Genomic DNA, 22687 nt, shown 5'->3' on the forward strand with positions numbered 1-22687 from the left:
AGCAGCCCAGGGTAGAAATCCTGGCAGGTTCCAGGCTAAGACTTGAAAGGAAGAATGGGGAGGATGAAGATGCCAAATTACAAATTAAAATTACTCCAATTACAGCTTTAAAGCTTGACCACCCCTTTTCCCTCTTCCTCAGGTTCCCAGCTGGGCCGCCCTGACCTTCTCCCCCACACTCCCCTTGCAGAGGAAATAAACAGCGACTCAGCTGCCACAACCTTATCCACCTCCTCCTTGGGGAGCAGGAGCCACGATTCACCAGCCAACAGGTAAGGCTGGGCCCGGCTCTTGGCCTCTTGTTGACTCGCAGGTTTTCCATGTGTGTATGTGTAGAAACCAGTGTGCCATAAGACTGTTTGTAATGAGGCTGGGTTTATTTTATTACAAACTTAACTGTCGCATCCTGCGGTCTAGGGCTGAGGATCTGCAGGCAGTGGTCATGGCAGCCCAGATTTGCAGCTGGCTTTCCCTGATGGGAAGTGGGCGCCTTGGGAAAGTGACTGAGGTGTGCTGCACCAATCCTTCTCCCCCCTTCTTTTTGCCTTCGAAGCAGGCAGCTGGTGGGCCAGCTGGCATCCCTCAAGGAGTGGGGCAAGTCTGGCTTGGGGTCTGCCTGCTCTCGCCGACCTTTAGTCTACTGTGTCGAAGTTCAACAGGGAGATGAGGGACACAGACACCAGGCCGCACCCGAGGTTCAGAGGCAGGAATCTATGGAATTTCAGGGGTCTGGGTGTGTAGGGGGCTCTAATAATATTAATAATAATAATTATACCCCACCCATCTGGCTGAGTTCCCCAGTTTCCCCACTCTGGGTGGCTCCCAATTGAGTGTTAAAAACATCCTGTTTGTGAGCTTTTCAGGGAAGGCATCTGCTTGGGACGGGAAACTAGAGCAGACAGACTTTTGCTCTGATTCAGTCGGTCTGTTCTTGGAGCTCCCCAAAGGCTTTTTAGGGGGTGTTATGAGAAGCTTGTAGGATCAGGACTTCACTTCTCCCTCGCAACCTCCCCTTGCTTAGGAAGAAACATCCAAGCAGGCTGCAAGCCACATTAGATGCCCCAGTCTCCAGGCAGAACATCAATGTAGATTGGCTGTTTTGTCACAAAGACCCTTGGCAACATCTTCATTATCTCAAGATTTGCCTTTGCGGGGCAAGAGGATTTTGGCATGCAACTTCAAAACTGCTCCTGTATTTAGCCCAGCCCACCCTGCTAAGCTTAGTCTTCAGCTGCACGACCCGCAGTATTGCCATTTACGACTAGCTTTTTTAAAAAAACCAACAGCAACCCTGTTTTAATTGCCACAGGCTCTTTGCCAAAAGCAGTTTTGCTTGGGGGCCTTGTGACCTGAGTCAGCCCCTGCATTTGGGAATCTCCCCTTTTAAAATAAAAATTTGCATGGCATGAAGAGACAGAGATGAGGGAAATCACAGCTTCAGGTAGGGAGCTGTCAGGTTTTTTGAGGGCGCTTAATTGAAGTCACTCATCAGTTGTGGTTAAAAAGTCTGTCTTGTCTTGCTTCTCCCCGCTTTTGCACCTTACTGGATGAAATGCAGTTGCACTTTCTTGACACAAATATACCAAGCTAGCTTGATTTCTCTCTTGCCACCCTTTTCATGTAATGTTCCTTCCCTTCTCTGTTGCTTTATCACCAATCCCCAACCCAGCCTCACCCCCATTTCCACCCCCTCTTTAAATTCCCTTTCCTGTATGTAACAAGATGAGAAGAGGAGATTTAAGGAAATAAAAAAAGGGGTGGTTCTGGGTTGGGGGTTAGTTAGCAGCTCCACCTGCTGGTGGTTTTTTTTTAAGGGTGGGGGGAAATCCCTCCTGGACTAATGATTAAAATTTTATTTGCATCTCTTGCTGAATCAGCAGCTTGGAAATTGGATTGTGAATTGCAGGGGTGGGATTCTTCTCCAGGATAAAGGAGAAAGAAAGAGGAAGAATTTGTTTTCTTGGTTCAGCCGTGCCAGCTGTTTTTTGTTTTTGTTTTTGTTCGTTTTCCAAAAAGTACTGTGCAGAGCAGCTCAGATTCCTAGATCCTTGCCACTGAGTTCATTGCCACTGAGAGTCAGGCATTCTCTCCATCTCTTTCTCTCTCTTTTTATTTCTCTGTTTAGGTCTATAGGAGTGGAAGTTCACAAATCAGGTACCTCAAAGGATCCGACTCCGGAGACCTCCTTCCCTAGGTGAGGGGTGGGGGGCCAAGACCTGAACCGTGGTTTAGTAGATGTCTCTTTTTGACCTTTGAACTTGAGGAGGGGCTTTTCTGCTGTCCTGATTGGATGGTGTTTGGATTATTCTTAACGTTGTGCTGAAATGCCTCTTTGCTGTGACTGTACATGGCAGGGGCAGAGCAGGAATCCATGCCTTGTCTGCTCCCTGCCCTCCCCGTCACCCGTAACCATCCTGCAAAGGTTCCTGTTGATTGCAGCCAGCCTACCCACACCTGGGATGGAGAGCGCCCCACAATGTGGACCGAAAAGATTCCCAGAGGCATCTGACTAACTATTATGGGAAAGAAGGATACTGGATTTGAGATCGGCCATTGGTCTGATCCAGCGAAGCTGCTATTCCCGCCTCCCTGCCCACTCAGTCAGCCATACAGACTTCTAGCCCTCCTTTAGCTGCCCCAGAAAGCAGACTCTAAAGGCTGGGCCTGGCTGCTGTTCAGACGGCTTCCCTGGGTTTCTCACAGCTTGGTGTCCAGCTGTGTTTTCAGTCTCGCCCACACAGAATGATGCACTTAACCCTTCCCCCTTCCCCTTTTAATCTTTGCCTAGGTTACAGGCAGAGCTATGCAGACATGTGTTCTAGCAAGACCAGGTTCAGCCTCAGCAGTAGCCATAGGTGAGATGAGACATAACGCAGACCAGCCGGTGGGGCATTTTTGTTCTATTTATTCACAAGTTCAAAAACTGTTCCAAAAGGAAAAGAAAATTGCTTATAGATTAAGGGAGGTGGAGACTGCCTTGCTTTTGCCTGTCTTTACACAAACCAGGAAGCCCTGAGGAGGTGCATCTGAATCTGGTTTTTAGCACCCCGGAACAGATTGTGGGATTAAAGAAATAAATAAGGCATGATAAACTCCTGTCAGCCAACTTATTTTATTTTGGGGGTTTCCGCCCTACCCTTCAAATTGAACCCCCAGGACATCTTAAGAAAACAACAGCCACAATCAAAACATACAAATGATACGTTTTGAGAGAGGTGTGTGAAGACTGCGCAGAAATGAAAAGGCAGGGTCAAAAACACCTGGGGGAAACCAAGGCAGCTTATCCCGTCCTCGAAACAGCACCAAGGGGAGCCTCCCTGGGGATTGTGTTGGGGAGTTTGGGTGCCGCAGCTTCAAAGGCAGGGAAACAGCGTTGTCTGTGAGCAGTTCGCCTGGCCGCCTCCCTGCCTTGCACTGGCCCCTCAGGGTTCTTCCACAACACATTCTTCCTTCGCCTCTTTCTCATCCACTTTTAGACGACCCCCATTGCCCCATTTTTGAGGAGCTTCTCCCAGCCCCTGTGAAGATTGGGTGTGGGGAGAGAGAGAAATTGGAGCTAGGTATTTGTGCCACCTTGTGAAAAGGCCAGTTTGTGTTTTGCAAATGCGTGGGTTGAAAGACTTAAAAAGCCGGCAAAACAATTGTGTTTTAAAGCAGTCGTCTTCCTTAAGAAGCCTTCATTTCACTTTGTCCCTTGCTACACAAATACCCCCCTATTCTGCCATCTCCCTTTTTGGCTGTCGCAGCACGTAGTGTGTTTTGTCAGCTGAAACAGGCTATAGAAATGCAGCACAATTTAGAGAGGCTGCCGTCACTTGCCTCTTTATTTTTAAAGGAGAGGTTTCCTTAACCCGAAAGATCTTGGGGGAAGGGAAGGAGTTGGGGGGTCACTGGTGTGTGTTTAATAGAGTACAGCCGTCTCAGGAATGATGAAAGGTCTGTCTCTTGATCTCCACATAGGTCACAGGAAAACAGCTTATCTTCAGAGGTAGCTAGTTCAACGTTCTCCCAAGTAGGTGAAAAACTCACCCTGTCAGACAAGGAAGCCATCAGTGTGCGGTGTCCCAATAATACCCAGGAATGGGAAGAATCTCTGGCCCTCCAGATGTTGCAGGACTACATCTCCCATCACCACCACCACCATCATCATCATCCCTGAATGTTGGCCGTGCTGGTTGATGGGAGTTGGTAGTTCCAGCAATCTCTGCAGGGCCACAGATGATGATCAACCCCATTCCTTAAGGCACAGCCCCCCCAGCGTGGAATTGCATGTTGGGCTTATTGCAAGTTGGAAACTGCCTTGGGTTTGGGTCCCCCCCTTTTCTCGGAGTGTTGAGTCACATTAAGCAAGGTCTAATTCCCACTCAGCCAGTAATTCTGCACTCAAGACTTTTGCACAGTTTTAATTCCCCTGCCTGTAGAAAGCTAGTTCATCAGGGAGAAGGGGAGGTTTCCTGCTTGCAGCCATTCTTACTTTTTATAGAAAAGCCTCAGATCCCATCAAACTGCCACCTGCAGCTGGAAGCGATTGCAGCCAAGACGCAGACTTTCTCCCACTAGTGAGATCAGCTTCTGTCTGCAGCTGAACTCTCTCTTGGTTCAGGTTGGGGCAGAGAGTTGGTCTGGAGAAGTTAAGTGGATTCAAAAGAAGCGAGATCAGAGAAAGAGCAACAGGAACCTGGGAAGGGCTAAGCAAGCAGCTATATAGAAATAAGATCCCACCTTTCACCCCTGTGTGCTTCAAGAGTTACTCTTGTTGCCAGCAATAACATTTTTTACTTCTCAAACGCCCCCTCCCCACCACCCTCCATGGAAATGATGAATGGGAAGCTTTGGTTTTTACCAGTTGGTCTGGCTGACATTTTTTTCTGCGTGTTGTGGATTAAACTAATCAACAAGGAGCTGATCTTTCCCCTTCCTGCAGTGGAGGAGAAGGAAAGACTCAGCAGCCCTCTGGGAACCAACGGGAATTTCCTTGCATCTTGATGGTCTCCTCCTCTGTGACTCTCACATGCTGCTAAAGAGCTTCTCTTGGGGTTAACTGGTTGGCCTCTGTGAGAACAGGAAGCTAGACAAGATGAACCCCCTTTGGCCTGATACACTGTGGGGTTCTTTGGGGGAGAGGTCCTTACTACCGACCAGCTGGCCACTTGTGGGGGGGAGGGATTCCTTTGTAGCAAACACCTGCCCATGAAAGCTGGTACCATAAACAAACACCAGTCCTGTTTTTGAGCAGCCTTTGCAGTGTAACCTGGGGAGGCCACACGTCATAATCATAGCGCCCCTTTTTAAAGCATCTTATTTCCCCCCTCTCTCCCCTCAGCATTTCTCCAGGACCCTCCGCACCAGGACGTCCCTCTGAGCTGACGGAGCAATTTGAAGACTTGCCAGAGACGGAGATCAGCTTTGTAAGTTGTCCTTTTTTTACAGGAAGGAGGGGTCGCCAGCTTGGTGCCCTCCTGCCAACTGCAATGGACTCTTGGAACTCGCTGTTAGACCTAGCAAAGCACTGGCAAACCTCCGGCTGCCGCTTGACGACTTCGCCTGTGCTTATTTGTTGAATAAATTTTACACACCACTTCATTGTAAAAAGAAGAATCCCAAAGCAGTTTACAAGGAGAATAAAACAATAGAATTGCAGTCGTACCTCGGCTCCCGAACGCCTTGGGAGTTGAATGTTCATGCTCCTGAACGATCAAAAACCAGAAGTGAGTATTCTGGTTTTTGAATGTTCTTTTGGAAGCCGAACGTCTGACGAGGCTTCCGTGGCTTCTGATTGGCTGCAGGAGCTTCCTGCAGCCAATCAGAAGCTGTGCTTTGGAAGCCGAACGTTTCGGAAGTCGAATGGACTTCCGGAACGGATTCTGTTCGACTTCAGAGGTACGACCGTATCAGTAAAAACAACTATTAAAATGTTCAAAAGATAAACATCAGCTAAAAACACATTAAAACATACATCCACATTCTACATCCAAGTCTGGGAAGGCTTGTCTAAACCAAAAAGAGTACAGAGAAGGTGCTGCTGTCAATAGGCAGGGAGTTCCAGAGTTACGCTGCTGCTTGCAGCTGCCCTGTTAAGGTAGCTCCCACTTCCAGGGTAACACGAGAGAAGTTCTGGTTTTAGCCACAGTAGTTAAATAAAACCCTACAAGATCAGAACCAAACTGGATTCAGGATTTGCACTCTCTTCAGGTGTGCTGCCAAGCTCCTGATCACCCTCATCCAGAACTGGTACTACTTTCCACTTTTTAAAAAATTCATTTCTTCCCAAGGATATTTCAGTTTGCCTCCTTCCAAAAATGGTATATCCTTTTCTCCCGCAATGCATCACTCCACCACAGAAATCTCCTCCTAAGCTGCAGGCACGACCTTCCTGAAACCTGCCTAACTCCCCTTTCTTTCTTTTTTTGCAGTGAAATATCATGGGGTGGATTCCTTCTTTAGACGTGAGCGGAAGACTTTCCTCCACGCTCTCTGCGTTGTCTGTGGAGCACTGAACCTCCAGCCCTTCCCAGGCTGCTGATACCTAGAACTTTTAACTGATCCGAACAGACAAAACGGGGGGCTCTGCTCCTCTCACACACTCACACCTGCGGCAAAGTAGTGTTATCCGCCAGCGTTCCTGAAGCCCGCCGGGTCTCTGACGGGGGACCCCGAGTTTCCTCTGGCGCAGGCGGGAGAGCTTCCCTGAGCCACAGGGGTTTTCCAGGCTGTGTCGCAAGAAGGGACAGGTACCCTTCTAGGTGGTCCCAAATGCCTGAGCAGAGAACGTCTCGATGCTGCGAAGGGGCTCCTCTCTGTGCTCCCGATCCCCCACGGGAGCAGAGTGGGGGGGGGGAATCAGGGTGTCTGTTGGTCTTGGAACGCTTTGCAAAAGGATGAACGTTGACGTTTTATTTTTAACTTGTATTTAACCCCCCACCCTTCAAACTGCCGTATTGGGGTGTTGGTTCTTTAGGGGTTTTTTTATTTTAACGTATGTCGTTTTTAGGTCAAGAAACTTCTGCCGCACCAAGAACAGCCTTTTCTCCAAGGGAGAAACTATCCTCTTGGTGGGGGCGAAGGGGGTGTGTGTCACACATCCAAGGACGTCTTGCTCATTTTTAAATCTTGATTTTTATTTTAGCGCAAGCGATAGCACCTCGCCCCCTTTAAACTCTACTGTAAGCACGTCTGCTCAGAAGCAAGGACTGTTTTTAAGCCTTCAGCATTTTACTAGCGGACCAAACTTAATCCCCCCTGGCCTTTGTGAGGGAGGAAGACACCTCCCTTTCTCAGTATTAAGTCCTTTAAGGGACTCCAGACTTATAAACCTCCTTTTTTTAAAAAGAAAAATTTGAAATGCCCTGGTTTCTGGTTTGTTTCTTTTTAATTATACATATATATACACACACATATATATCTGTGCTCAGATCTTAGCATCGAGGCTTTCCAGCTCCTTTTGCTTTATAAAAACAGCCAACTTCCTCCTTTGTACGTAGTAAAAGTTTCCTAGTTGCGATGCCCTTCGACTCTGAAGAAAGCAACTAGGTCTTTAAACTAGAGGGAGAGAGCGTGGGGCAGAAGGCAGCATAAAACCTTAGTGAGAGAATCACTAAACTTTCCAAACAGGAGCCCCTTCGGCAGTTTGGAACTTGTGTCTTGCCAATAACTTTTGGGTTCTTGGTTTTTTTTATATATAAAAAAGTAATATTCTACATTTACAGTCAAGGTGAAATCATGACAGCCCTTTCCTCCCTAGAGAATTCCACCAAGAGAATTTATATTTCTCCTAAATGTATTTTTTTATATCCCCCTTGCTGTCAGTAATCACAGTAAGAAGCTTAGAGGCTTATGAAGACAGGCCGGTTTTATTCTGTTTAAAATGTTGATGTATAGCAGAAGTTCGACCGGAACCTAAACTTGAAGCAAAACGCTTTCTTTTTTCTGTAAGGAACAGGGAGTGCCCCACAAGTTCACATACCCCCTCCCCTTTTTCAGTGCCTGCTGTGGGTGTAGCCAATTTTTGACTACCCATGGTTCGCTTTTCACAGGTGGGCTGCACCTTAGGGACAACCAGGGTTAGCCATTATACTCTGCCCAGGCTTGACAAGTGTACCTTGTTTAACCCTGAATAGGGGAGGAAGGACGAACGGAGCACTCCTGATCCCTTAAGATACGGTGAAGAGATCAGGAAGTATGACGACATGTCGGGAATAATTGGTTGATTCTATTTTTTAAACAAAAAACAAAAGTAGGGGGACAGGGACTAATCCTATTTTGCATTCATAATGCAGAAAAGTAGTTAAATTCCTGCAGTTTTTCTAGCCATACAGAACTCCAGGTGACAACACAGCTTTGTGTTTGGAGGAATTACTTCCTTGCCTTACTCTGCCCTCTCCACAATTCTCTTTAAGAGTTCTATTTTACGTAAATGTCTATATTAGACACCCTTTGACTCTTTGGAAACATCCCCAGAATCATCTATTTTTGTCCCGCGAGGAGGAAAAGAACACAAGCTTTTTTTTTTTGTTTGGTTTTCCCCCCCCATAATGTTAATATTTATGAAGTTGTATTTAAGTGTATTCTTCCACACCCACCAAACCCCCCAGTTTCCATGGGGGAAAACCAGCTCTTCGAGAGAAGGCGAGAGAAGTGAGGTTCTTTCTATAGTGTTACGATTTAATGACTTTGCTTTGACTGGGTTTTAAGGAAGCAGCAAGCACAAGTTCTGGCGTTTTTTAAAAAATTGGGGGGTGGGGAAGACAACCCTCGCCTTGGACCTGTTTTAAAAAGCTCCAAGTCAGCCTCAAGAAGCGAGTGGGACTGGTTTCTCATTCAACGCTGGGACTGACTGCCATTACCTCCCGTCACCGGAGGCGGGACAACTGAGGACTATCTGCTTCGCGCAGCCACATCCATGACTTGTTTCTGGCGCAGAGAGAGAGAGAGAATGAATGAATACACGGTTGGGTCCTGGACCTGCCCAAACATCCTCGTAGCCGCCCATCTCGATGTGCCGTGCCGTGGATTTTTGTCACTCACCCCTCGTGACTCTGAGGCATATCATTGCCTGTTCAAATGGATGTTGAAACCCCCTTCCCTTCTCTCTCAGAAAACAACAACACCCCACACCTGTTTTATCAGCTTCATCTGTCGGACACGATGGGGCGTAACATGCCGTGTGCTACTCGGTCCAATAAAGCCGTCTTTATTTCTTTTAAGAGTCTCCGCCTGTGCTACCGCATTTGTGCATTGCTGTGATTTGGATCGTGTGCGTTTCTTTTATGCCCACATTACGCTTGCCTGCTCCCTGAGGTCGTCTCCTTACTCGCGAGTAGGGTGTCCCCGCGGCTGAAAGGCACCGATAGGGCTCTTATCTTACCTGGGATTGGATTTCTTCCCTTGCTCTGAGGGGCAGAGATCCAGGAGGTTTTCTTGCAGGATAAACCTGGTCTCAGCAGAAACACAGGTGGCCTTGGAGCCTGAAAGTCAACCTACCTTGCAAGGTTCTTGTAAAGTGTAAAAGGAGGTGAGGATTGGAGACCTGTGCCTGCTGCTCTGAACTCCATGGAGGAGAAGGAAGAGTGGAATCGGAATTTAGTCCTTTACATTCCCTCCATGTTGCTATCCGAATTTTTCCCAAGCCACGCCATTCTTGAGTCCTGCTTTGAACCTCTAAGTAGCCTGCATGCTTTGTGAACTCTGTTTATGTCTCTTGCTTGTCGGTAGAGGATAGATTGGGGTGTGGTTCAAAACTAGGTAAAGGTAAACGGACCCCTGACCATTAGGTCCAGTCGTGGCCGACTCTGGGGTTGCGGCAGTCATCTCGCTTTATTGGCCAAGGGAGCCGGCGTACAGCTTCAGGTCATGTGGCCAGCAGGACTAAGCCACTTCTGGCAAACTAGAGCAGCGCATGGAAACACCGTTTACCTTCCCACCGGAGTGGTACCTATTTATGTACTTGCACTTTGACGTGCTTTCGAAGTGCTAGGTTGGCAGGAGCAGGGACCGAACAACGGGAGCTCACCCCGTTGCGGGGATTCGAACCGCCAACCTTCTGATCGGCAAGCCCTAGGCTCTGTGGTTTAACCCACAGCGCCACCTGTGTCCCGGTTCCAAACTAGCCTACTATAAAACTATAAAATTTGCATTAGTTGCTCTGCACACTTTTGCCTCTGGCCCTCAGGAGGTTACTAAGAAGGCAATGCGGCCCTTGTGCTGAAAGCATTCCCCACCCTTCTTCTAAGGCTACATCAGAGGGTAGCTGGGTCCCAATGGCCCCTGAGGCTGTTTTCTCCAACTCAAGTCCATCAGCTGATATCCTTCATGATGTTATTTGATGGGCAGGAGGGTGCCGTTAAATCCTGCCTTGACTCTGGGATGTACCCATACCTCCACTTTGGCTAAGTCATGGTGATGTCAGGTGATTGACAGGTCGGTGGCCCTGCTGCCCCAGCCACCAGATCTGGCCCACAAGGAAGATGGATCTGAACCATAGAGCCAAAGAGATTTTCCAACCTTGGCCTGTAAGGGTAGCAGAGGCATTTTTTCTCAACCAAAAAATTGTAGTGTTGAAATAATAATAATAATAATAATAATAATAATAATAATAATAATAATAAATTTATTATTTATACCCCGCCCATCTGGCTGGGCCTCCCCAGCCACTCTGGGCGGCTTCCATAAAAACCAAAAATACAGTAAAATATCACACGTTAAAAACTTCCCTGAACAGGGCTGCCTTAAGATGTCTTCTGAATGTCAGGTAGTTGTTTATCGCTTTGACATCTGCTGGAAGGGCATTCCACAGGGCGGGCGCCACTACCGAGAAGGCCCTCTGCCTGGTTCCCTGTAGCTTTGCTTCTCGCAGTGAGGGAACCGCCAGAAGGCCCTTGGAGCTGGACCTCGGTGTCTGGGCAGAATGATGGAGGCGGAGACGCTCCTTCAGGTATACTGGACCGAGGCCGTTTAGGGCTTTAAAGGTCAGCACCAACACTTTGAATTGTGTTCGGAAATGTACTGGGAGCAAGGCCATGAGATGATTTTGGTTTCAACACTGGCAGCTACATAAGAGGAGATTCCAGGAACTGGACCTGGGATTTTCTGCTGCTCAACCCCTGATCATTGATAATTACATTTACACAGAACAGATACACAAACACATAGAGGCATAAATAAATGTTTACATACCCAAGGATTTATACAAGCACAATATGCAAACACACATATATGTACCCACCCACATGTTACAAAACGGACTATTTTTTCAGAGCCTGTGCGTAGAAGGAAAAAATGATATTTTGTGTTTTGATGCTGTAAGCCTCCCTGTGATTGGTGGAAGGGCAGTGTATAAATTAAATTATTTTATTTTATTGCGTTTATGTATCCCACCTTTTTTATCCAAGTTGCTCAGAGTGGCCCACATGGTTCCCCCCCCCTCCTCATTTAATCCCTGCAAAGTAGGTTAGCCTGGGAGGCAGTGAACAGCACCCCCCACCCCGGTCACCCCCAGTGAGTGCTTAAGAGTGGGAGGATTTGAACCTGGGTCCTAGCCTGATGCTCTAACCTTGGGATGGATCTATTATGAAACGAATGGTATTTGGGGCCCCTTATCCCATAGGGACTCCAGAAGTAAGTTTAGTCCACATTGCTTACAGTTTTTGAGGCTAGTAGACCCAGTTTCAGTCGCATGAAGCATAACTAATTTTTTGTGGTATATATGTTTCAATCCCAAAGATTAAAGTCAGTAGCACAGATATTGTAATGGTGGGGTGCTGTAGTAAATGGGCTGTTCTGCTGTGGCTAATGGATTTACCCCCTCCCTTTTTTTAACTGAGGTCAAGACCAATAATAATAATAATAATTTATACCCCTCCCATCTGACTGGGTTTCCCCAGCCATGAGAGGAATTAACAATAAGTACTTAAGTGTTCAGCCTGCGGGAAGTGAAGTTACAGGGAACCAGTCAGAACAGGGCCTTCTCGGTTGTGGCACCCGCCCTGTGGGACACCCTTCAGAGGTCGTGGAAATAAAGAACTTAACATTTTAGAAGACAGCTCTGAATGCAGCCCTGTATAGGGAAACTTTTAATGCTTGTTTTTATTATGTTTTTAGATGATGATGATGATAATAATAATAATAATAATAAAAAATTTTATTTATACCCTGCCCTCCCCAGCCCAGGCTCAGGGCGGCTAACACCAGGTATAAAAACGATTGAAATACAACTTAAAAACGAAGATTAAAATACAACATTAAAATGCAGCCTCAGTTCAGTAGAAACTCAGTAGATTCAGTAGATATGTTGTTGTTTGCCCAGAGTGACTGGGGCAATCCAGCCAGATGGGAGGGATATTATTATTAACAACAACAATTTGGATACCAAAAATGTAAACTCGTGAGCAACCCCATTGATGAAGGTACCATTGGTTACCCAGACCTTGGTGCTGGTTGCAAAGAGGTCTCCATGACAGATCAAGCTCCAGCCCACCCCCCGCAAACGTAGATCCACCACTGCTCTAATCACTAGGCCGCCCTGTTTTATTTTCATTGATTTAAGCAGGCAGGCAGAGGTGCAACTGCGCCTGCGCCTCTTCCTCCTCCCGAGGACCAAGCAGAGCGGGGGCGGAGCCATCGGCCGCCTGCCTCGCTCTCCACCAGCAGGACTACATTTCCCGTCGGCCTCCGCGCGGGGACCTGCCAAGGAGGGCGCCTCTGATTGGTCCTCACCACGGGCCGCCAATAAGAAGCGAGGTGAGATAGGCCGACAGAGTGAGGCAGAGGAAGAGGGGAAGGAAGAGGCCTCCGAGGCTGCCGCTTGTCTTTCTCCTTCTCCTTCTCTTACTGGGCCCGGACTGGGAAGGGGCCGCGATGGTGCTGGAAAGCACGATGGTCTGGTGAGGAAGAGGAGGGCGCGGGGGGGGGGCAGGGCTGGCGCGGGGGAGGGGCAGAGGCCGGTTTCCCTGAGTCACGGTGGGGCCTGAGGTAAATTTGGGGGGGGGAGGGGAGAGAGACAGTTGGGGTGACGTGAGGCGGGGGGGACACCCTATGTGGGGCGAGAATTATAGGGGGGATTTTGGGGGGGAGGGAAGGGGGTCTTTAGTTGGGGGAATTAAATGGGAGGGAGAATCAAGGGGGGTCTCCTTGAGGGACTTTTTGGGAGGGGGTCTGGTAAGGGGGAGGAGGGGGTGCGTTTGACGTCGGGGGGGGAGGCCAAAGGGGTGAATGGGTGTGTTATTTGGGGGGGGGGAGCATCTCCTTCATGGCCTGGGAGGAATTCTGGGATTCCATGGGGAGAAGAGAATGGAAAGGGGGGGGCTCAGGAGGGGGGTGGGAGGTGCATTTGAAGGGGGAGAATTGGGGTGAGTTGGAGGGTGGGAAAGGAGGGGTGTCTCCTGGGAAGGGAGGTGCATTTGACATAGGGGGCAGGATCCCCTTAGTGGCTTGGGGTAGAAATTTATGAGGGTGGGGAATCGAGGGGGGACTGTTTAGGAAGGGGTGGGGTGCATTTGAATTGAGGGGAATTGGGGGGGAGGGAAAATTGGGAGGGGTTGGAAGAGGGTCTCTGTTCTGCCCAGACACCCCCATCGTTCTGCCTGGACATTGAGGTCCAGCGCCGAGGGCCTTCTGGCAGTTCCCTTAATGTGAGAAGTGAGGTCACAGGGAACCAGGCAGAGGGCCTTCTCGGTGGTGGCGCCCGCCCTGTGGAACGCCCTCCCACCAGATGTCAAAGAGAAGAACAACTACCAGACTTTTAGAAGACATTTGAAGGCAGCCCTGTTTAGGGAAGCTTTTAATGTTTGATGGACTATTGTATTTGAATATTTTGTTGGAAGCCTCCCAGAGTGGCTGTGGAAGCCCAGCCAGATGGGTGGGGTATAAATTATTATTATTATTATTATTTATTATTATCAGTAGAGGGACACGGGTGGTTCTGTGGGTTAAACCACAGAGCCTAGGACTTGCCGATCAGAAGGTTGGCAGTTCAAATTCCCGCGACAGGATGAGCTTCCGTTGCTCAGTCCTTGCTCCTGCCAACCCAGCAGTTCGAAAGCACGTCAAAGTGCAAGTAGTTAAATAGGTACCACTCCGGCGGGAAGGTAAATAGTGTTTCCGCGCGCTGCTCTGGTTCGCCAGAAGCGGCTTGGTCATGCTGGCCACATGACCTGGAACCTGTACGCCGGCTCCCTCGGCCAGTAAAGCGAGATGAGCACCGCAACCCCAGAATCGGTCACAACTGGACCTAATGGTCAGGGGTCCCTTTACCTTATTATCTGTGGGCGGGGGGGGGGGGAGAGTTGAATGGGAGGCACTAAGTTGGGGAAACATCCTCTTGATGGGAGTCTGGGAGTGAAGTAGGATTGAGTGGAGCCTGCAGAAGAGTGTTGAACATGGGGACAGGTCTAAGTGAGCCATGCCCCTTGATTTCATGCCCAATACAACTCTTTCTGCTTTTGTTTCGTGTTTGTTGTTGTAATGTTTCGTGCAATTTTTGATAGAAAAGATCTAGTGATACTTCATTTTAAAATTTTCATTTTGTTGCTCATTCTGATCTCCCTTTGCCTGGTGCAGTGTTGACAACAGCGAATACATGAGGAACGGGGACTTCTTACCGACCCGTCTCCAGGCCCAGCAAGATGCAGTCAACATCGTCTGCCATTCGAAGACCCGCAGTAACCCCGAGAACAATGTGGGCCTCATCACTTTAGCCAAGTAGGTTTCGCTCAAATCACCCCATTGAAAATCAGAAGAGAGGAGGAGATCAGCGGCTTCCCATCTGGTTGACCAATGGGAGAACAGGATGCTGAAGTATTTATTTATCTAATGTGCCCCCTCCCTTCCTCCTGAAGGAGCCTAGGGTACCAAACATAGTCAAAATGAAACTTTTTTTTTTTTTTTTAAGCTTTCTAAAGTCAGTTACGGTTGAAAATATTCTCGTATCCTGTGATGTCAGAGTTTCTAGGGACAATGCCTTTCAGCCACCAAATGCCTGGGTGAACAGGAATGTTTTCAGATTCCTCTTGAAAGTCAGTGATGAGGGGTAGAAATCACACTTCACCATGGCATTTCACACCAAATAAGCCCTGTCACCATAGGTCAGTGCCAGCCAGGCAGCCCCCCAAGGCAACAGCACCAACATCAGGGTCTTTCCCAGGGAATCTTTTCTTCTCGTGAGGTGGCCAAAGTCTTGGGGCCTCAGCTTCAGGATCTGTCCTTCCAGTGAGCACTCAGGGCTGATTTCCTTAAGAATGGAGAGGTTTGATCTTCTTGCAGTCCATGGGACTCTCAAGAGTCTCCTCCAGCACCATAATTCAAAAAACAGCTATAGGGCTCTTCTAATGTTCTTTTGTTTAGCATGTTAGGCCAGATCATGATCTGCGATAGGTTATTGTACCCCCACTTTTCTGCCTCTCTTCTTTTCTGACACCCTAATCCTCAACCTGCCCATGTGTGTATTTCTCTGTTTCAGTAACTGTGAGGTGTTGACCACCCTGACCCCCGACACAGGCCGCATCCTGTCTAAGCTGCACTCGGTCCAGCCCAAAGGGAAGATCACCTTCTGTACTGGGATCCGAGTTGCTCATGTAAGTTGCAACTTCTCTCTTTTTCCCCCAATGGCAGCCATCAATTGAGATGTTAAACTAAAGATGAACATCCTTTTGGGGGCAGTGGAGAGGCAAGGAATCTGAAACAGCCCCGTGCTAAGTTGGGCAAGTGAGGAGGGGTCTGTCCTGAGAGCGGGGTCAGTGCTTGCAGGAGAACAGAGGGCGAAGAGCCCTCAGACTGCCAGACCTCTCCATTTGGCCTATGGAGCTGTGTTGACCAAGCCTCACTCGCCTGTCTTACACCTGAAGTCATACATAATAGGGAAAGACACCTTGACAGCAAAGTTGCCTTACATTGAGTCAGACCATTGGTCCATTAGGTAGGTAAGTAGGTAGGTAGGTAGGTAGGTAGGTAGGTAGGTAGGTAGATGGATAGATAGATAATTTATTACGGTCAGAGACCAGCTTATAAAACACACTTGGGGGTATAATCCCAGAAAGAAAACAATCAGTTAAAACAATGTACAACAATATATTTTAAATTTATAAATGTGGTAAGCATACAGACACTTAAAACTTTAAGATATGCTCAGTATCGACTACACCGATTGGCAGTGACTCTCCGAGGTTTCAGGCAGGGAGTCCTTCCTGGAGATCCCATGGATTAAACCTGGGGATTTCTGTATGCAAAGCTCTGATCAAAGAGCTACAGCCATTCCCTTAAAAACAAAGCAAGATTCCAGTCCTCATGGTTCTGAACATATGGATGATTTAAATCGGAAATTGCCTTCTAATGAGTCAGATCATAGGCCTATCCAGATAAATATTGTCTATCTGCTGACTGGCAGTGGTCTGGGAGAGGGGAAATAAAGGGTTCGTTCAAACCCAGGGATGGGGGGAGACAGGCTGGGCAGAGGGGCCTCTCCTCTCTCCATGTAACATGGCTGCTTCTGTTCCAGCTGGCTTTGAAACATCGCCAGGGCAAGAACCACAAGATGCGGATCATTGCCTTTGTGGGGAGCCCTGTAGAGGATAATGAGAAAGACGTGAGTGTGTACCTGGAGCTGGGGGGCGGGGGGAGGAACTCTCTCCTTTTCAAAGCACCTGGTTTTCCGGGAAGCCTCCTGGTGCTCCCACCTTGCTCTGCGCCCCTAATGGATCTCCTCTCCTCGCAGCTCGTGAAACTGGCCAAGCGGCTGAAGAAGGAGAAAGTGAACGTGGACATCATCAATTTTGGAGAAGAGGTGAGAGGCCCTCTCTGAGCCCGTGGCTTGTTGTTGCATTAAGTTGCCTGCGACTCCCGGGTCGGTTCCTGACCTCTCCTTCCCGCCCACAGGAAGCCAACACCGACAAGCTGACGGCCTTCATCAACACCTTGAACGGCAAAGACGGGACGGGCTCTCACCTGGTGACGGTGCCCCCCGGGCCAAGCCTGGCTGATGCTCTCATCAGCTCCCCGATCCTCGCTGGAGAGGGAGGAGCAATGCTGGGCCTGGGGGCAAGTGACTTTGAGTTTGGCGTGGACCCCAGCGCCGACCCAGAACTGGCTCTGGTAAGCACCACAAATAATAATAATAATAATAATAATAATAATAATAATAATAATAATTTATTATTTATACCCCGCCCATCTGGCTGGGTTTCCCCAGCCACTCTGGGCAGCTTCCAACAAAATATTAAAATACAGTAGTCTATTAAACATTAAAAGCTTCCCTAAACAGGGCTGCCTTCAAATGTCTTCTAAAAGTCTGATAGTTGTTTTTCTCTTTGACATCTGATGGGAGGGCGTTCCACAGGGCGGGTGCCACTACCGAGAAGACCCTCTGCCTGGTTCCCTGTGACTTGGCTTCTCGCAGCAAGGGAACCGCCAGAAGGTCCTCGGTGCTGGACCTTAGTGTCCGGGCGGAATGATGGGAACATGTTTCTATTACTTACTTATTTCCATAAAATTTATACATCACCTGATTGTAAAGTACTTTGAGATGGTTTTTCTTCAATAAAATTATCAGGAAAAACAGGGCGGGGGAACCAACTCTTTAAAACATTCTGAAAATATCAACAGCAATGAGCAAGAAACAGATTAAAACACACACCAGCATTATACCTGTCTGGACGTCGGCTTGTCTAAACAAATTTCTCCACCCACCCCATAAGAAGTGTAGGAAATGTAGCTTGTCCCTAGCAGAGCTACAGTTCCCAGCACCCTTTATAAACTGCGGTTCTTGAGATACTTTTTGGGGGGTGATGCTTTGATGTGGGTGTTCGCCGTTCTGTGTTACGTTTGGGATACGCTCCTTGGTTTAGCAGCCCCTGTGCCTCATTTGGCCACCTTGGTTTGTCTGTTTTGTTTTCCCTCCCAGGCACTCCGGGTGTCCATGGAGGAGCAACGGCAGAGGCAGGAAGAGGAAGCTCGCAGGGCTGCGGCAGCATCTGCCGCAGAAGCTGGGATCCCAACCTCTGGTGCAGATGGTAAGAAAAGGGGTTTGAGCCGGGGGAATCGGGAGGCGAAGTGACCTGACTTTCCTTTCCTTCCTGTCAAGTCAAATAACTCTGAACCACCTCGGAGGCTGTGTGCAGAAAGACAGGCTGTAAATGACCAGCTTTGGGGAACCCCTGCCCCATATCCAGGCTACTGTCCCTTATGGGGCTGATATTTAGATATGTGGACTGGCTAGGCTGAGTTTCTACATTTTTAAGAAGGGGGAAGCCAGAGCATGGATTTTTCAGTCAGCTTGGAATCAAGTCCCTTCCAGGTTCATCCATGTGCCAGAGGGTTGGAAAAGAATCCAAGTTTTTCATTTAGGCAAGATGGAGGCTGTGCAGACAAGAGCAACCAAGATGATCAGGAGTCTGGGTAGCAAGCCTGATGAGGAGCGGTTGAGGGAGTTAGGTATGTGTAGCCTGGAAAAGAGGAAACGGAGAGGAGATGGGGTAGCCAATATTTGAAGGGCTGTCACATGGAAGAGGGAGCAAGCTTGTTTCCTCCTGCTCCAGAGGGTAAGATCTCTTGCAATATGATCTGGCACCGAATCGTCTTCCCTCAAACATGGGTCCTCGTGTTTCCTTGTGCTCTAGATTCAGACGACGCCCTGCTCAAGATGACCATAGGCCAACAGGAATTCGGCCGAGCTGGCCTCCCCGACCTCAGCACCATGACCGAAGAAGAACAGATTGCCTACGCCATGCAGATGTCTCTCCAAGGAGCCGGTGAGTCGCAGGCGAGAAGCACCCAGCGTAGGCCCTACCTTCGGATCAGGAACACCACCTTTGCCAGTGGGGCAGGGCAGCTGCTGAGAAGGCCTCTGGGGGCAGCTTGAGCACTTGCCCTTTGTATAGTCAGGATTATTTTCCCCCTCCTCCAAAATACTAGAACAGTATCTCTCAGTTGTGCCCAGAAGAGAAGTATCGGCCGCAGAGGACCTTGCCCATTCCAACTCTGCATGAATTAAGCGTTCCAGCCTCATCTCCTTTTAGGGTTGTGCTCGAACAGTAGCTCATGCAGGAACATGGGAGGCAGGTAGCAGCAGCATCCCAGGAGGAGGGGAACAATTTCTCTTGCAGACAGTAAAAAATAAAGGGTGAAGGCTGCACCCCATTTTAATTCAGGTAATAATAATAAAAATTTATTATTTATACCCTGCCTATCTGGCTGGGCTTCCCCAGCCACTCTGGGCGGCTTCCAACAAAATATTAAAATACAGTAATCCATCAAATATTAAAAACTTCCCTTAAAATGTGAATTGGTTACAAAGTTTGGGGGAACAGCTTGAAGTGTTGAGAGGGGAATGGAGTGTGGCCAGTGTTCAGACACGATAGGATCATTAGGAGGGCCAGAGGTTCCCCACCCTGAAATAATAGAGGTAAAAATGGTGTGTTTTCGGGGTTGGCCGCAAGGAGACTGAATCTCTTCCCTCTCTTTAAGCCAGGCATGTCCAAAGTCCAGCCCCGTGGCTGGGGTAAAATCTGGAAAAAAACTCAACAGCTTCAATCTTAAAAAAATGCTCAACAACTTCAATCCGAAGAAAAGGTCAAAAACATGTTCACTTCATCAAATCTGGCCCTCTTTGAAAAAAGCTTGGACACCCCTGCTTTAAGCGGAGGCTCCGTGATTGGCTCTTCATTAATCTGGTTGGCGTTTGAAACCCACCTATGGGCTTTGGTTGTAGCAGAGAAGAGGTTGTTAAACTGTGCGTGTTTTCTCTCCTCTTAGAGTTTGGACAAGGTGAGTCGGCCGAGGTGGATATCAGCACTGATATGGACACGTCAGAACCGACAAAGGTCAGTGGCCGCAGATCCTCCCTCTGCCCCCTCTATCCACTTGCTCAGAGCTGCCTCTCCCAAACCAGCACCCTCTAGATCTGAACTACAACTCCCACCCCCCAGCCAGCACTGAGTTGTTGTCTAGAAGGGTACCTCGTTGGTGGAGGTTGGGGCTCTCCTGCCAACAGAGTTGTCCACCATCTTTTCTGCTATACGCTATATCCAAAGTGCCACTAAATCTCTTGCAAGGGCCATTGTGACCCACCTTGAGACAGGTCAACAAGTTGGCAGTGCCTCTGATGCTGATTTTTACCTGTTTCTTTTTCCAAAAATTTTTTTTATTACATTTTCCACAATTATAACAAATACAACAGAGAGAAAAGAAAAAAGACACACACAAGAGAAAACACATTACTAAAAAAGAAAAACAAAAAACAAATCTTAAACACATATCCCTTGAAAACCCAATCTCTCTTACGTTGTTAATTGACTTCCTCAGATCCTTCCCTTCTGAATTTCATTGTATCTGCATGTAACAGCTCTCCAATATCATTCTTAAACTAAAATTATTTCCAGCAGTTAACTATCTTATTCTCTTTTCTTACTGTTCCAAAACCAACTTACTTGCAATTAAATCCTATTTTAATCCTAGGCCTATTTGGTGCTTTCAAGTGACTTCTAATTATTTATATTACAATATTTATGCAAATAATCCTTCAATTCCTTGCAATCTGATTTTTACCTGTTTCATGGACGGTTCCCATGTCCAGGAAGAGGACGACTACGATGTGATGCAAGACCCCGAGTTCCTGCAGAGCGTCCTGGAGAACCTGCCGGGAGTCGATCCCAACAACGAGGCCATTCGCAACGCCATGGGCTCCCTGGCCTCGCAGGCCTCCAAGGAGAACAAAGACAAGAAAGAGGAGGAGAAGAAATGATGTGGGGAGGAGGGGCAGGCCACGGGCCCTCAGTGGCGCCCCAACTCTCCTCGGCCCCGTTACGCAGTCAAGAGCATCGCCGGCTCTGCATGCTCCAGTTCACCTAGCCTTCTAGCCATCAGTGTCCGTAATCTTCCCTCCAGGCTAGTTGGGGAGAGGCGGGGAGAGTCACCAGGTTATTATGGGTCAGGGTGGGTGGCGGTGGGTGGGTAGAACTTCTCTTCTTTTTTGGGTTGCGGTTTAGGGGGTAATAAAAACCTTAAATTTTCTTTGCGGCGTTGTGTTTTTCCACCGCCCGCTTCCATTAAGCTGTGGTTTGTGCATGTCAGAACCCAAGCGGCCGATCTCCTAACCTCCCTTTCCTTTCCGACAAAACGGCGCCGTCCCCCTCCCTGCGTGCAGGCACCTTCGTTTCCCTGCCGCGAAATCAACGCGAAGAAGTTGAGAGACGCATTTGCGATCACACTACGGCCACCAGAAAACTTTCAGCTTCCAGCGGGACAGAGAACGCGAGGTTCTGGTTTCAACAGACACAAGGCTTTAGCACCCATGACGAAAAGGGGAAGCTAGGAAACAGGTGGGCTTATTATGGGTTGGAACACCCTTTCCCCAAAGTTGCGACCCTCCAGGTGTTCGAAGGACCTCCTTTTGCGCATCCTGAATCATCTGCCTTTTGACTCGCTTTGACAGCTAGCACTGTGAGAGAGAAAGGCTTCTCTTCACTTTTGCCACACTTTGAATCTGTTGCGTCTCCTCTGCCCTGCCCTTTCTTTCAAAGGCCACAAACCTTCCTCATGGGGGGGTCACTCCACTCCCCTAGATCATTTCGGTGGCCCTTTTCTGGACCTTTAAGAGCTCTACAGTATCGTTTTTGAGGCGAGGTGATTCGAACCACACGCAGCATCCCAAGTGTATTTTGTGTGTAGATTTATATAAATATGTGATGAGTTGCAGAGTTTTTCACGGGGCTTGCAGTTTTTGTGTGTATTTATTTGCACCCCTCTCTTCAGCCAAAGAGACTTCCAGACTCTCTTACGTACATGGAGAGTAAGTCAGTCCCTACCTGAAGGCTTACAATTCTAAACCATTCAACTACGAACCTCATTACAAAAAAAACGGCCATCAGTTTGGATGGATTTGGATTACATGACTTGATGGGAGCTGAGGCCTCTTAGTCCTTATGGCTGAATGTCTACCATAGCCATGAATGGATTCATAAATTCCTTCCGAACAAATGCTTCCCAGCAGCCAGTATCAAAATTATATCATGCGGTCTGAAAAATTGAATTTTGCCGTCTGGTGCTGAGTCACACTCCAAGGAAAATCCCTCTCTCCCCCCTCCTTTTTAAAAAATGGTGTTGAGCCCCAAATGTTAGCTGCTTTCATTCCTATTTAACTGGAATCTTATTTTAAGGAGTTGGGCAGCTTCCTTTGACCCCACAGGTACCAGTCGCCAATGCAAGGATGCCACAATCTAGCTGAGCAGGGGCAAAGCCAAGGGTTCAAGGTCCTGCGAAGCCAGAAGGCAAGCAGAACCTAATATCTGCTTCCCTCTCATAGAAAGTTGACTTATTCTGTTGCACAGGGCTCTGGCAGGAATCATGGTTAGCAGCTGAGTGGTTAGTTAAACAAGCCAGCCTCATAACCCATGTCTGAAGTTGCCTTGTTTTGAAACTGAGCAGAGCGTAAGTCCGCATTCCTGGTTTGTGCAGTGAGAGAAACTTCTAGTAGAGTGCAAAAAATTTGGTCGAAACTTCCTAGAGCACTCCAAAAACTAACCAGGATTAAGTCAGTGCTCCAGGGAACTTAAGTACCCCAGAAACTTAGCCTCAGGAGACATTTGCATAAACTTTTTATATATACCTATCTTGGAATCTAGGGTAAGCCAGGAACCCTGGTTTGTGAGAGAGGGAAGTGCACATTTAATGCTCAGATCCAGAGGGAAGGTGTTAAGGCAATGGA

The 22687-nt window shown here is 48.2% G+C and overlaps 1 protein-coding gene across 1 annotated transcript in view; it reads left to right on the forward strand.

Annotated features, from left to right (window-relative positions):
• The window catches only part of LOC128404266 (putative PIP5K1A and PSMD4-like protein), a 57196-nt gene extending 36202 nt beyond the window's left edge, over positions 1-20994 (forward strand). The window contains exons 14-27 of the mRNA XM_053369760.1: positions 143-272; positions 2126-2154; positions 2789-2855; positions 5324-5408; positions 12745-12878; positions 14554-14694; positions 15452-15566; positions 16487-16573; positions 16703-16771; positions 16864-17079; positions 17888-17996; positions 18603-18734; positions 19738-19805; positions 20558-20994. Of these exons, the coding sequence (XP_053225735.1) occupies positions 143-272; positions 2126-2154; positions 2789-2855; positions 5324-5408; positions 12745-12878; positions 14554-14694; positions 15452-15566; positions 16487-16573; positions 16703-16771; positions 16864-17079; positions 17888-17996; positions 18603-18734; positions 19738-19805; positions 20558-20725 (1550 nt within the window). The 3' untranslated portion in view covers positions 20726-20994. The remainder of the gene's footprint in view (positions 1-142; positions 273-2125; positions 2155-2788; positions 2856-5323; positions 5409-12744; positions 12879-14553; positions 14695-15451; positions 15567-16486; positions 16574-16702; positions 16772-16863; positions 17080-17887; positions 17997-18602; positions 18735-19737; positions 19806-20557) is intronic.
• The last annotated feature ends 1693 nt before the right edge of the window (positions 20995-22687 follow it).

Source organism: Podarcis raffonei, chromosome 16, assembly GCF_027172205.1.
Source record: "Podarcis raffonei isolate rPodRaf1 chromosome 16, rPodRaf1.pri, whole genome shotgun sequence".
Lineage (NCBI taxonomy): Eukaryota > Metazoa > Chordata > Lepidosauria > Squamata > Lacertidae > Podarcis > Podarcis raffonei.